At 40.1% G+C, this 15,659-nt stretch overlaps 1 protein-coding gene across 2 annotated transcripts in view; it reads right to left on the bottom strand.

Moving 5' to 3' along the window:
• The window catches only part of NDFIP2 (Nedd4 family interacting protein 2), a 167,224-nt gene extending 162,642 nt beyond the window's left edge, over positions 1 to 4,582 (bottom strand). Inside the window, exon 1 of one of the 2 annotated variants that reach the window (XM_073614357.1) lies at positions 4,299 to 4,582. In XM_073614357.1, coding sequence (XP_073470458.1) covers positions 4,299 to 4,340 — 42 coding nt within the window. In that variant the 5' untranslated portion in view covers positions 4,341 to 4,582. The remainder of the gene's footprint in view (positions 1 to 4,298) is intronic. The other variant, XM_073614358.1, reaches the window with a different exon arrangement.
• Between the last annotated feature and the right edge of the window lie 11,077 nt (positions 4,583 to 15,659).

The raw sequence follows: 15,659 nt of genomic DNA, 5'->3' as shown, positions 1-15,659 counted from the left end.
CACTCTCATGTTTCTACTAGGGCTGCAACTAACGATTATTTTCATAATCGATTAGTTGGCTGATTATTGTTTCGATTAATGCATTAATCGGATAATAACCTTAAAAAAAAAGTGTGGTGTATAATTTAATATGCAAAGTTTAAAAAAAATGTATTCTTAAAAAATCTCTATGCAGTGGTAAATATAAATACCCATCTATACGTTTAGGGAGAAAAATCTCTAATCCACTCTGAGAATAACAGACAGAAGAGCTATACTGTATATACTATTGGAGGTTGAATCTGGTAAATATCAGACTAGGAGATCACATTTTTTATTTGGACCCCTTTCACACCGGGGCGCATGTAATGATCCCTGCCCCCTGTAATGTTCCCTGCCCCCTTGTAATGTGCCCTGCTCCAATGTGCCCTGCCTGCATGTAATATGCCCTGCTCCCACATAATGTGGCTTGCCTCCATGTAAAAGTTTACTTTAAATGTAATTGTAATGCCTTCTATTACCTCCAGTCTATCAGCCTTCACCTTCTCTGGGTTCAGATGCCGATCTTCCCTGCACAGTCTTTAAAGTATTTTTTTTTTAAACAACAAACATGTTATACTTACCTGCTCTGTGTAATAGTTTTGCACAGAGCAGCCCGATTCTCCTCTTCTGGGGTTCCTCACCGATGCATCTGGCTCCTCCTGCCTTCAGAGTGCCCCAATAGCAAGCTACAAATTATAGTATAGTGTGCCCCTATAACAAAGTAAAAAGTTTCTGCCTTTAGACCCAGTTACTTCCTGCCCAGGACTACATGTCCCATGAGGCATTGCTCCTCACACATTCACAAGTTCTCAGGCACTTACTGACATGTATGGACAGAGCACTGAGCTGTATGTGTGCTGCACTGTATTTCTTGATATGTAAACAAATATTGCATTCTGTATGCAGGCCAACTAATCAGCTGGCCGATTAATCAATTATGAAAATAGTTGACAACTATTTTCATAATCAATTAATCGATTAGTTGTTTCAGCCCTAGTTTCTACATCAATCTGTGTAATCAGAAAAGGAGCACACCCTGTTCTCTGACACAGGTAACACACTGGTCAAAGTAAAAAGAAAACAACCAACATTGCAAGTCACTGAAATATAATGCAATGAGTAATTTCTCATAACTAGCATTTCTTTATCATCATACAGGCCATAAACACATTCCAGGACTGAACTTGGAACTCCTAATATAAAACAAAAAAAAAAAAAACAATTGCCAAGACACAACGATAAAACCTTAAAACCAAACTAAGACATAATAAACATTCCAATGAAATAAGATAGTTACCACCTCCATACACAAAGCCAAAGTCCTAAAACCTCACCATACATAAGTAGGCAATTTACTGATCATTACAGGAATCCATTCAGCTCCTTCATCTTTCACCACTTAAAGGGGTTGTTCTTTGTGTTTTTTCACCTTAATACATCCTATGCGTTAAGGTGAAAAAACTTCTCTCACTGACCAGCCCCCCCCAGTGTTACTCACCTGAGCCCATTCGTTCCCCCGCCAGAGACGCGCTCTACCTCTCACCCAGCTCTACTACAGATGTTGTACCTGTTTATCTGCAGTCTTCTCATCTCTACATCTGTTCAAAGTCCAGAATGTATAAGCTTGTCTGAGAGTTAACAAAAAAAGTGGTTGGAGAGCTGAAGTTATTCTGCAGAGCTCAGGGTGAAGAGAGCTCTGAGAGCTGATTGGAGGGAAGGAACACCCGCCACCCCCACCCCTTCACACAGCTGAGGATGTCAATCAGTTGGAGATTCCTCCCGTCACCTGTTCTTTGTTGGCGTCAGGAAAAAATGTCAGAAGTGAGTCATGCCGATAGCAGAGGAACAAAACAGCAGACATAAATGAGACTTAGTGCTCTGGATTGAGACAAGTATACACTATAGAGGGACATGTAAAGTGAACAGATAGACTATGGGGGTACCTCAACCTATATAGAATTTATAAACAAAGAACCGATATGATGGATTATCATGGTACCATAGAGGAATTTATACACTTAATATTTTTCAATCAATTTATTTTACAAAAATTAATACATAGAAAAAAAAAACTATAAAATCGATGGAGCTGTTCTCGTAAGGTTCAACAGTAATAGTTACAACAGATGTCAAAAAGATGGTGGACACTATAGAGGGATATGCTTTGTTCATATTTCATGTCTAAGGTTTACAACCACTTTAAAGTGGTTGTAAAGGCAGAAGGTTTTTTTTTTTTTATCTTTATGCATGAAGATAAAAAGCCTTCTGTGTGGAGCAGCCTCCCCCCCCCCCCCCCATAATTACCTGAGGTCCCTCTCTGTCCAGCGATGTCCACAAGTGTCTCAGCCGTCTGAGATTCTCCCTCCTGATTGGCTGCTGCTAAAGTGAGCTAGCCAATCAGGGGAGAGAGAGGGCAGGGCTGGGGCTCCATGTCTAAATGGACATAGGGAGCTGTGACTCGGCTCGGGTGCCCCCATAGCAAGCTGCTTGCTGTGGGGGCACTGAACAGGAGGGAGGGGCCAGGAGCACAGAAGAGGGACCCGAGAATAGAAGGAACTGAGCTGCTCTGTGCAAACCCACTGCAACAAAGCAGATAAGTAGGATATGTTTGTTATTTTTATAGGAAAAAAACAAAAAAACAGGACTTTACATTCACTTTAAGCTTGGTTGTGTTCAGATCCTAGTCCCAACCCACCCCTGTGAGCCCACCAGGGATGCCGTCATTATATTAGACCAATCATCTGTGGCCAAGGCATTTCCTGCTCTGCATTCAAGGGACTTGTGTATACACGGGGCTGCGGACAAGGAATACTCTGAATGCTTATGACTGGCCCAGGACAGTAACAGCTTCCTGACAGACTGGCTCAGGTGGGTCTAGACTGGAATCCAAAACCAGATCAACGGTGTTGCCTCAATCTGCAGCTCTGAGATGCTTCGTTAATGAATTTGATCGCATTTCAATCAGATGATGACATTTAATGGAGGTTAGGGATGACCTGCCAATTAATGCAACACAGTCGATCATTTTCCTTCCTAGCTGATCAATTCCACCAGAGATCGGAAGGGAAGTTATGCCTACTCGATTGTTTGCCGTTTCAAACGTATCGAATGTCAATCAGATAACAGAATCAAAAGCGCGTGTGTCCACTGTAAAATCTAAATTCATGTTCTTTAACGCTTGGCGTGCTGGCCATTTTCTGCCTTGTTGGTAATTCATTGGATGACGACATGAAGATCTACCAAAATTATTTGCGAACGCCACACTGCCAAATCAACCACAACTTTTTCATGTAGGGTACAACTTTTTTGTTGTTGTTTACTCTCCAACTATGCAGGGAACGGACTTCTCATTTGCTCTGGTCTCTTTACTGGGAACAAAGGGATCATTGTTTCACCCTTGTGGTTGTTTGGAAAAGCAATACAATAGGATACACTTCAAGAGATAGATATATACGTGTGTGTGTGTGTGTGTGTGTGTGTGTGTGTGTGTGTGTGTGTGTGTGTGTGTGTGTGTGTGTGTGTGTGTGTGTGTGTGTGTGTGTGTGTGTATATATATATATATATATATATATATACATACATACACACACACACACACACATACATACACACACACTCTTCTCTCTAATAAAAATAAATTATATCCTGTATGTGTTATCAAAATATATATCATCATTATCATCATGAACTATAAAAAATATTATATATATATATATATATATATATATATATACATACACACACACACACACACACCTTTGTTTTTTAGGTCAAGATTATATATAGACCTATAATTATTGAACAAAATATGTGATCTTGACCTATAAAACAAGAATATATATATATATATATATATATATATATATATATATATATATATATATAGTTGAAGATGATATATTTTGATAACACATACAGGATATAATGTATTTTTAGTAGAGAGAAGAGTGATATGGATAGGTGATGAGCTCCTGATTGTACATTGGGGGATGACAATGGGCACACTTCCAGACTTACAGGCCTGGCCATGTAGATCTGATGGGATGGAATATAATGGGCTCCCCTCCCCAGATTAGACAATACACAGTGGTCCGCTGTACGGGATGGATGGTACGGTCAGCTGATCGGACTGGCTGTATACAGACAATAGCAGGAACGCATTGCAGCTGGCAGTCCAGAAAAGAACGGGCCCATTGTAGCCTAGCGCTGTCAGCACATCCACACTGGTGACATCACGGCTCACATGACGTCACCCACACACGTCCCTCGGTACTCACCACTTGGTACCGGCTGACGGCCTGGAGGTATTGGTGATCCATGACCCAGCGGAGCCTGATCGGCGATCCCCGGCTTGGCTGGATTGGGCTGTGTGTGACTCCCTACTTCCTGTACGTAGACGGCGGTTTCCTGTACGAGTCGCTGTGCCGATCGCTCTCTGTGTGGCATATAACGGTGTACACAGCCTGTATACACAACACTTCACCGCTAACCTCCGCCACTGACAGCGCCGCCCCCTTCTGGGCGTACCCCCAGTACGGGAAGGTGTGGCCTCATCTGCTTGGCAGTTGCTATGGTTTCCCAGGAACGCAACTACATCCGTATTGGGTGACGTTCGCACATCCCGATCACATGGTGATGTTGATCCCGGAAGTAAAGCTCCGTCTTAGAAGCATAGCTCCCAACTGTCCCTGATTTGGAGCAGTGTCCCTCATTCCTCCTCATTTTGGTCTGATCTATATAGATGTATATACAATGCACTTTTTATCTATCAAAAAGTGTTTTCCAGCACCAAACCTTTCATCTGATTTCTAAATGCCTGTATTTGTAAATTCCAAAAGCCAATATAAAGGAATTGTAGTTAAACTAATCTTGTTTTTTTTTTTTTTTGTACAATTCTCCTTTAAGGGGTGTGGCAGGGGGCGTGTCCTATGCCTGTATACTTTTGTTGATAGGTGTCCCTCATTCCCATCTCAAAAAGTTGGGAGGTATGTTAGAAGTCACAGGGCTTTCTATCCTTATGCCGCGTACACACGGTCGGACTTTTCGTCTACAAAAGTCCAACGGACGCTGACGGACTAAAGCTGGCTGGTAATCCGATCGTGTGTGGGCTTCTCCGGACTTTCAACGTACTTTTTTAGCCTCAAATCCGACGGACTTTAGATTTGAAGCATGCTTCAAATCTTTACGTCGTAACTACGACGGACCCCGAAGTCCGCTCGTCTGTATGCTAGTCCGACGGACAAAAAAACGACGCATGCTCATAAGCAAAAACTAAACGGAAGCACTCGGTCTAGTAAAACTAGTGTTCGTATTGTAGGTAGCACATTCATCACGCTGCAAAATCTGTGATCGTTGAATGCAGCGCATTTTATTTCTTCTTTACGAAGGCTCTATAAAGAACGAAGGTGTTTTGCTGTTCATAATCAGAGTTCTCCCAAACTGATTTCTGGATTCTTTTTCTCTTTGATCTCATGAATGATATAGTATGCATTTTAAAAACAATGTTTCCATACTAATAATACTTTTTCCCCTTTTTTTTTTTTTAGGTTTGTAAAGTTACCACAAAGAACCCATTATTCTTTTTTTTTTTTTATAGTGATTATTTTTTAGTTTTTAGATAAAGTTAACCCAAAGCACCGTTTTTGGTTATGTAAATTTTTTTATTTTCAAGACTTACCACTTGAACATTATTAACATTAGTAATGTATTTTTGGTGTGTTTTTTCCAAACTCAATGAGATTGTTGTCCCTTGTTAATTTAACATTGTGTGTAAAATCAATGATTTCAAAGAAAACACATAAAGTCTTTTGCTAAACTCAAAAAAGATCCATTTATTCATGGTCAAAATAAAATAAAGAGGAAGTCAACGCTGGAAAAAGTCGGTGTACCAGAAAATTGGGATCTTGCGGAGTCCATATAAGAGGGAGCACAATCTGGTCCAAGAATCCCAGAGATCAACAGCACCAGCAGATGATCTAGATGTCCCCAGACTGTGGTCCTACAACAGCCTGCGTCTTCTGTCAGACCAGACTGAACCCAGGTCATCACTTTCTTCTCTTCCCTGCAGCCTTTCCTCCACGCTGCCCTGCAGCCTTCCCTGTAGCCTTCTTTTGAGGCTGTGGCTCTGGTGTTTCAGTTGTGGCAGGAGGAGGAGGAGGAGGAGGAGGAGGGGGGGCTGCCTCATGTAGTTGGGTGTTTTGTGTTAGCGTGCCCTGCAGCCCCTTATGGATTGTTTCCCCAAATAGGCGCTCACAAATGAGGCGCTGCTCCCAATCCATCTGAAGAAGCCTGCTGGCTAAGTAGCAGCCATAGGATTCTTCCGCTTCGGGGGGGCTCCTTAAAAAACGGGTGGCCTCTTGCATGAGGCGCAGGGATGCGTCCTGTGTGACCATCCCCTTCCTGGCCCTTTTTTTGGGAAGGTGGAGGGGAGGCACTTGGGATTCGGTCAGGCTCCTACTGGGCCCAGTCACCTCACTTGGCCCAGCCACCTCACTTGGCCCAGCCACCTCACTGGGAGCAGCCACCTCACTGGGAGCAGCCACCTCCTGCCTGACACTGGGCCCAGCCTCCTCCAGGATGATGGTGAATCCGGCCTCCTCCAGGCTGTCCATGGGCCCGGTCTCCTCCTGCCTGCCACTTTCCCCACATTCCTCCTGGATGGACTCATCCTGTGTATAAAAAAAGGACAATAGTTTGAGTATATTTTTTTGGGTTCATCAATGACACACAGTTTGCTTCTCATGAATAGCAAATTCAATGTGAATACTTCTCTTTAATAAAAGAGTCTAATCAGACACCCTAATTATTTCAAGCAGGTGGCAAACATATTTAGCCACTACTGTCAATTGATATGTATACACAATTTTGAGTGCAAAATTATTTTAGACAATTATAACATCCAGTTAACATCATTAATATTAGTACAGTAAATATTTGTTAAAATAATTTACATGACTCCAGATGGTCATATCTGGTTCATCCAGGATGGAAGACCCAGCTTGCTCCTCATCAGCCTCTGCTGGGGTGGAGGGAAGGGTGGAGGGAAGGGTTGAAAGTGATGGCCTGGCTTCATTCTGGTCATCCAGAAAACGGAGTTGATTGTAGTACCACAGCCTGGGTACATAAACATCATCTGCTGATGCTCCTGATCTCCTTGATTCCTGGATCTTCTTATGCTCCCTCTTATACATGTTCCTCAAGACCCCAATTTTCTTCAGCAATGTCTCCATTGTTGCTTCCGGGATGGTCGCCTGGACAAAGGACAGAAGTCTCTCCAGCGTTGACTTCCTCACATGCTTTGCATAATACTGAGGGCGTTTCACCTCCCACAAATTCCTCATCTCTCGATATTTCGAAATAAAAGCTGTAAGGAACTCTGGATCCTTAAATAGGGGATTCATTATATCTGGAAAAGATGAAGTCACAAGACAAAAAACACTTTTATTATAGGTTTCTGCTAACCCCTCATCATCTTCTCCCTATGTAGGCCTCATCAATCTATCAAGCCATATAGGCCGCTTGCTACAAAGTCATGACCATAAAACCCAAAAAATATATATCTAAAATTACCTTCGTTTTGTAACGTCCTGGTCCACTATCACCTACCACAGAACGTACGTACGACACGTGCGCAAGGCCCCTCTTTATACACTACGCATGTGTGAAACTCCGCCTGCGTCGCCCGCCCCTGACGTTCGAAATTAACTCATGTTCTCCGCCCCCTAATTCGACGCACAGAACGTACGTACGACACGTGCGCAAGGCCCCTCTTTATACACTACGCATGTGTGAAACTCCGCCTGCGTCGCCCGCCCCTGACGTTCGATTTTAACTCATGTTCTCCGCCCATTTTTTGTTACGGCGCGTAGTGGAGTTAAAGAATGGCGGAAACACCTGAAATGTTGACCTCAGGTAGTGGAGACAGCCCGGAGGCTGGAACGTCAACTAAATCTATGAGGCCTAGATTTAAGGCCTCTAATATGAGTTTTAAAGAGATGGTGGAGATGGTGGCCATTCTTCACAAAGACGACTATGATGGGAATTATGGGCCGTACGCACGGCCAAATTTGCGCAAGGCCAAAATAATGGCGAAGGTCGTGGAGACTTTGCAGGCATCTTTTGGGGTCCAGCGCTCCAAAGATCAATTGAGAAAAAGATGGTCTGACCTGAAACTCAGGGAGCCGGATCAATACCGACGTATCCGGAAAGTTCTTAAAAAAAGTAAGTACTTGTCGTGTTTTTCTCTTGTGTTTATTACCTTGTATACTGCTCCATGTGCTTTTCCTTCCTATACGATTTTTTGTTCATCGTTTTAAACGATCTTTTAATAAACCTCGTTACATATCTATAGATAGATCTATATATATAGATATCTATATCTATATCTATATCTATATCTATATCTATAGATATAGATATAGATATAGAGAGAGAGAGAAATATATAGAGAGAGAGAAATATAGAGATAGGTAGATAGATAGATATAGAAATGTAAAACATTCTTTTGGAATATTTTAAGTTATCTTAATTTTTTTTCTTTACATTTAGGCTAGGTTCAGGCTAGGTTCACACTGCTGCGAATTCTATTGCGAATTTGAGCCGTTGCGATCGCTCAAATTCGCAAGTCATTTAAATTACATAGATTAACATTAGTGCCGTTCACATCGACGCGTTGCGAATATAACCTGCGTGAAAAAAAGGTCCTGTGCGAGTTTACTGCGTTGCGTTGCGAATTTAGTCTCCATAGACATCAATGTAAATCGTTCTTGAATCGCATTGATTGGTTCACATATGTGCGAATTCCACCACACTACTCTCCACAAAAACCAGGAAGTACACAGGAAGTTAAGACCCTTTTTTTTTTTACATTATGATTCCATTGGCTAGACTATCAATCGCAGCTATATCCAACTCCTGAAATTCGCGGTAAAATCGTGGTAAATTCGCGGTAAATTCGCGGTAAAATCGCGGTAAATTCGCACTGCAGCAGTGTGAACCCAGCCTCACACTGCTGCAGTGCAAATTTACCGCGAATTTACCGCGATTTTACCGCGATTTTACCGCGATTTTACCGCGAATTTCAGGAGTTGGATATAGCTGCGATTGATAGTCTAGCCAATGGAATCATAATGTAAAAAAAAAAAGGGTCTTAACTTCCTGTGTACTTCCTGGTTTTTGTGGAGAGTAGTGTGGTGGAATTCGCACATATGTGAACCAATCAATGCGATTCAAGAACGATTTACATTGATGTCTATGGAGACTAAATTCGCAACGCAACGCAGTAAACTCGCACAGGACCTTTTTTTCACGCAGGTTATATTCGCAACGCGTCGATGTGAACGGCACTAATGTTAATCTATGTAATTTAAATGACTTGCGAATTTGAGCGATCGCAACGGCTCAAATTCGCAATAGAATTCGCAGCAGTGTGAACCTAGCCGATAGCCTCCGGCTAGGTTCACACTGCTGCGAATTCTATTGCGAATTTGAGCCGTTGCGATCGCTCAAATTCGCAAGTCATTTAAATTACATAGATTAACATTAGTGCCGTTCACATCGACGCGTTGCGAATATAACCTGCGTGAAAAAAAGGTCCTGTGCGAGTTTACTGCGTTGCGTTGCGAATTTAGTCTCCATAGACATCAATGTAAATCGTTCTTGAATCGCATTGATGGTTCACATATGTGCGAATTCCACCACACTACTCTCCACAAAAACCAGGAAGTAATTCGCAATAGAATTCGCAGCAGTGTGAACCTAGCCTCCGGCTAGGTTCACACTGCTGCAAATTCTATTGCGAATTTGAGCCGTTGCGATCGCTCAAATTCGCAAGTCATTTAAATTACATAGATTAACATTAGTGCCGTTCACATCGACGCGTTGCGAATATAACCTGCGTGAAAAAAAGGTCCTGTGCGAGTTTACTGCGTTGCGTTGCGAATTTAGTCTCCATAGACATCAATGTAAATCGTTCTTGAATCGCATTGATGGTTCACATATGTGCGAATTCCACCACACTACTCTCCACAAAAACCAGGAAGTACACAGGAAGTTAAGACCCTTTTTTTTTTTACATTATGATTCCATTGGCTAGACTATCAATCGCAGCTATATCCAACTCCTGAAATTCGCGGTAAAATCGCGGTAAAATCGCGGTAAATTCGCGGTAAAATCGCGTTAAATTCGCACTGCAGCAGTGTGAACCTAGCCTCAGTTAGATATTTAGAGATTTTGTTCCAGATATAGAGAGAGATCAAAAGATTATTAACTATATTTTGAGATATTGATATCTATCTATCCGATATGTCTTTATAATTTTAAATATTGCGGTAAAATAGGAACTCTACACAAACCACTTCACTACAAATGTTGCAAAATTACTATGTACTAAAATATCTGTGTGCTAAGTAGATTAATAATTTTTTGTTTCACATAGGGGAAAAATCACTCAGCCAACAAGAAGACAGTCCACCCCAAGCAAAACATGATTGGGAAATCAGCCCAAGTCCCACTGAGGATGTGGAGGAAGGAGAGGTGGGCGACATGGGCACCCCACCAGGTGAGTGTCTGACACACCAGCCTACGTTAATCTATGCATGGCTGCCTTTTGTTTAATGTAATTTGTCTACTCTATTTTAGGGGATCTGGTTGTGCTTCATTCAAGCAACAGTGCCACCCCCGAGGATGTGGAGGAATTAGGCTACATGGGCACCCCACCAGGTCAGTGTCTGAGACAACAGCTTTATTTATGGTAAGGTAAACTATGTATGTGTGCATATTTCTAAAGACATTTTTTGGTTTCATTCCACTTTAGGTACAACAAGAAGTGACTATTTCACCTCTGAAAGTGCCCAACGGCTAATTGGTCAAATAATGGCCTGGAATAAAGACATCGATGAAATGCGTAATCGGCTGGATCGTATGCAGCAGGAAATGAAGGACATGATTGATGTTTTGGGTCGAATCTAAATGCCCTTTTTTAAACCCCAAAACATCAATCATGTCCTTCATTTCCTGTTTTGCTGACCCCATTCTGGGCCTTCTCTTTCTTTTTTTGGCAGAACATAAATGGCTGTTTAACCTAATGTAAAAAAGGAGGGCTGTTTCTCGTAAATACCTCAAAAATCCACAAAAAAATAAAACTTGATTTTCTCAAAAACCCAAAAAAAAAAAAAATAATTGATTTTAAAAAACCAAAAAAAACTAAAAAAAACTTGATTTTCAAAAACCAAAAAAAACTAAAAAAAACTTGATTTTAAAAAACCAAAAAAAACTAAAAAAAACTTGATTTTAAAAAACCAAAAAAACTAAAAAAAACTTGATTTTCAAAAACCAAAAAAAACTAAAAAAAACTTGATTTTCAAAAACCAAAAAAAACTAAAAAAAACTTGATTTTCAAAAACCAAAAAAAACTAAAAAAAACTTGATTTTAAAAAACCAAAAAAACTAAAAAAAACTTGATTTTAAAAAACCAAAAAAAATTAAAAAAACTTGATTTTCAAAAACCAAAAAAAACTAAAAAAAACTTGATTTTCAAAAACCAAAAAAAACTAAAAAAAACTTGATTTAAAAAAAAAAAAAAAATAACAAAACTTGATTTTCAAAAAAACAAAAAAAACAACAAAACTTGATTTTCCAAAAAAACAAAAAAAACAACAAAACTTGATTTTCCAAAAAAACAAAAAAAATAACAAAACTTGATTTTCAAAAAAACAAAAAAAACAACAAAACTTGATTTTCCAAAAAAACAAAAAAAAATAACAAAACTTGATTTTCAAAAAAACAAAAAAAACAACAAAACTTGATTTTCCAAAAAAACAAAAAAAATAACAAAACTTGATTTTCAAAAAAACAAAAAAAATAACAAAACTTGATTTTCAAAAAAACAAAAAAAACAACAAAACTTGATTTTCCAAAAAAAAAATAAAAAAGCCTGTTTGCGAAAATCAAAAAGCCAAAAATATTTTTTTGTGGATTAGGTAGAAATATTTAAATATAATTATATTTTTCTACATTATTAAGATATCATTATATTTTTGTCTATGAACATTTTATACTAAATGCAGAACTGAATGCATAACAACCATTAATAAAAACATCTCCTTATAGGAATTAAATAAATGTGTGGTTTGTTATTTCAAGGCTCAGTATCAGTTTGGTTATAATTGTAAAAAAGTTGTTTACAGTGGCAATGGAGCTTATTTAGACATTTAAAATTAAAATACAGTTGGCACTACAACTGCTCGACCATAACCTAGGAGACAGCCCAAAAGAAAGGCAAGCAATAAATATAATGCAAGATTTCCTCAATATTTTTTTTATTGTAAAAAATTATATATCCTGGCCCATTGCAATGGCCCCCCTACCCATAAAATAATTAACATATTGCTGTCTAACTTGACGGGCACTTTGGGGGGCCAAGCCAGTACGGACAGTATCCAGGCCTGTAAGGTTGGCTTCTATTTGTCCGGCCTCAGGCCCAACTGTGCCTATATAATTGGGAGAATGCTTGTTTAAAAAGTTGTGCAGAATGCAGCACGATAAAATGATAAAATTAAGTTTGTATTCCGCCAAATTAATGGCTGTTTGAAACAGGCGGAACCGGCTGGCCAGAATTCCAAACGCATTCTCAACCACTCTTCTAGCTCTGGCCAGCCGGTAATTAAAAACCCTCCTCTCCGGGGTGAGGGTTCTTTGGGGGAATGGCCTCATGAGGTGCTTGCTGAGAGCGAAGGCTTCATCGGCAATGAAGACAAAGGGGAGTCCTTCCACGTTATCCTCATCAGGTGGCAATCCCAGGCCACCACTCTGGAGACGCTGGCAGAACTCCGTCTGGGCAAATACTCCTCCATCCGACATCCGGCCATTCTTCCCCACGTCCACATATAAAAAATCATAGTGTGCCGACACCACCGCCATTAAAACAATACTGTGGAACCCCTTATAATTAAAATAATATGACCCCGAATGGGGTGGTGGCACAATGTGGACATGTTTCCCATCTATAGCCCCTCCACAATTGGGAAAGTCCCAACGGCTGGCAAAATGGGATGCCACAGTCTGCCATTCCTGTGGCGTTGAAGGAAACTGGGGAATCAAACAAGAAAACCAAAATCAATTAATTTGGAAGCTAACATTGCAAGAAAATTATAGACAATTAAAAACATTATTCCCCAGCATCAGTATAACATTAAATAATTTAATTCTTCTGGAATAACTAATATGGAAAGGCACACTTATCAGATTGCTCACCCCCTCTGATGGAACATTGATTACATTTTAGGGGGTTGTGAAATCCCTAAAAAAGATTACTTTTAGGACACGCAGGAATTTAGGGACTAAAAAGGCTACAAGACTGCAGTTGTCGCACTCTGCAGGTGCAGTTGCTAACCAGCTTACAGTAAATGAGGTAATGTAAAAAGGCATTCATGTTGCAAGGAGTACACAATCACAGGCAAGGGCAATTAATGAAAACACTTTGAGGCTTGCATATGATTTGATGATGGAAATCAGCAGAGCTTCTGCTCATTTACTAAAGCACTGGAACAAATGCACTTGTAGAGTGCACATGCATTTTGCAAACTGCAACATATATTTGCTTTAGACAAATCAACACCACAGAACATTCAAGCAAATTTTAACGAGGGTGGGGGGTGGGGGGGTTGTGAAATCTAGATAATTGCTCATTAGCAGCACACTATTTGGAGTGAGTTTAGGTGGGGGGGGGGTGGGGGAGTTGTGAAATCTAGATAATTGCTAATTATAAGCACACTAAATACACTCAAACAAAATACATTCAAAATGAGTAGACTAGGTGGATATGTTCCCATCACTTCATGCTGGGAAGGTTATTGAAGGAAAATATACATGCATGACAAAAAATAACAGGAAAAAATTCCAGCATGTGTGAGGATAAAAAGGGGACATTCACACTATATTGCAATTTAAATGTAAGAGAGGGGCATTGAGGCCAATATATGGTCCTCAGGGACTTTTAACGGTGCTTGAGTCAGGTAATATATCCAACATATCATAAAATCATATTTTATTAAACAATCTTATAAAAGGAAACAGACATGATCAAGGACAATATACAATATAAAAAAAGAGGGGGAGGGGAAAAAAGATAACCCTTTGATATACAAATTAATACCACTTTCTCAACATGTTTCGCTTGCATAAGCTTCTTCAGGAGATATATTTGTGATATTAAGGTCAACTATAAGAAATAGAAAGAATATCCATAAATCATACATATACATATCTGCTAATACCTCATGTAATCATAATATTAGAGTATAGACAATATACAAAATAAATCTAATAATTAAATCTACATCTGTGTAAACATTATATATTAAAGAAAAAAAAAAAAAAAGGGGGGGGGGAGGGGGAAGGGGAGGGGGAAGAGAAAGGGAGGGGGATTTCATTCAGCTCAAAAGAGCTTACCTGTAGAAAGAAGTCTACAAATCACATGGACATTGTGTAATGGCAAAATGCTTCCTCCTTGATTCTCACCTCACTAGGGAGGCATGCAGAGGGAGATAAAAATCTTTAAGTATAAGCTCTTCTTTGGAAGAGAAAAAAGAAAAAAGTAAGTCTAAGTGGTTTAAATAATTAACGATGATAATTCTATATAAATATAAAATAATTTCAATCCAGGAATACCTCAATAGAATCAATTCAGGGTAAAAAAGAAAGCTACATCCGAGAGATGGTAGATTGCAAAATTGCTAACAAATGTAGAAAGATGGTTCTAAAAACGCAGTGGAGTAGCAGACACAGAGGGGGGCGGTATACGTCCATACACAGCTGTTGGCTAAGCTGGACCTGGAGGTATTGCTGCAAACTGACCACAAAGAACCTAAAAAATATATATTTGTATTTTTTACTATATTGCAATGATGGTAAGTAGTGTTTGAAGCAAGAAATACATTACATTATCAAAGATTACATAAAAGAACATGTGATGCTAATAAAAGAAAAATATCTTACCTTAATATAGTCCTTCTGCAGGACCTGTATGATGGCAGAACAGGTCTCTGGGATAATGATCCCCAGAGCCTGGGGGGAGATGCCTGTCGAGAACTTAAGGTCCTGCAGGCTTTTCCCTGTGGCCAAATACCGCAAGGTAGCGACCAGCCTCTGCTCCGGAGTGATGGCTTGCCTCATTCAGGTATCCTGCCTGCTGATATAGGGGGTCAGCAAAGCCAACAAACGGTCAAAAACGGGGTCCGTCATCCGGAGAAAGTTCCTGAAATCCTCAGGATTATTCTCACGGATCTCACGGAGCAAAGGCATGTGACAGAACTGGTCACGCTGAAGCAACCAATTCTTGGTCCATGAACTCCTCCTCGCCCTGTTCATGGACTGGTCTTGGGCTGAAGAATAAACTACAGCACCAAGCACATACAATGCACGAGCTCTACGACGAGTACGTACAGGTAACATGGCTTCAAAACGGTCAGCTGGTCAGAACGCACTAAACAGAACGCACTGAAGAACAGCAAGGCCTGTGAAGAACGACCTGAAAATCAGGAACGAGCGGCCAATAAAACAAAGATTTCTCAATGCCAACTGACCAAACGCACTGAAAAGCAGATACAAACCTCACAAGCACAGACTGAACAACAGTTAAA

This window comes from Aquarana catesbeiana, linkage group LG02, assembly GCF_042186555.1.
Source record: "Aquarana catesbeiana isolate 2022-GZ linkage group LG02, ASM4218655v1, whole genome shotgun sequence".
Classification (NCBI taxonomy): Eukaryota; Metazoa; Chordata; class Amphibia; order Anura; family Ranidae; genus Aquarana; species Aquarana catesbeiana.
This window is presented reverse-complemented; position numbering and strand designations above follow the sequence as displayed.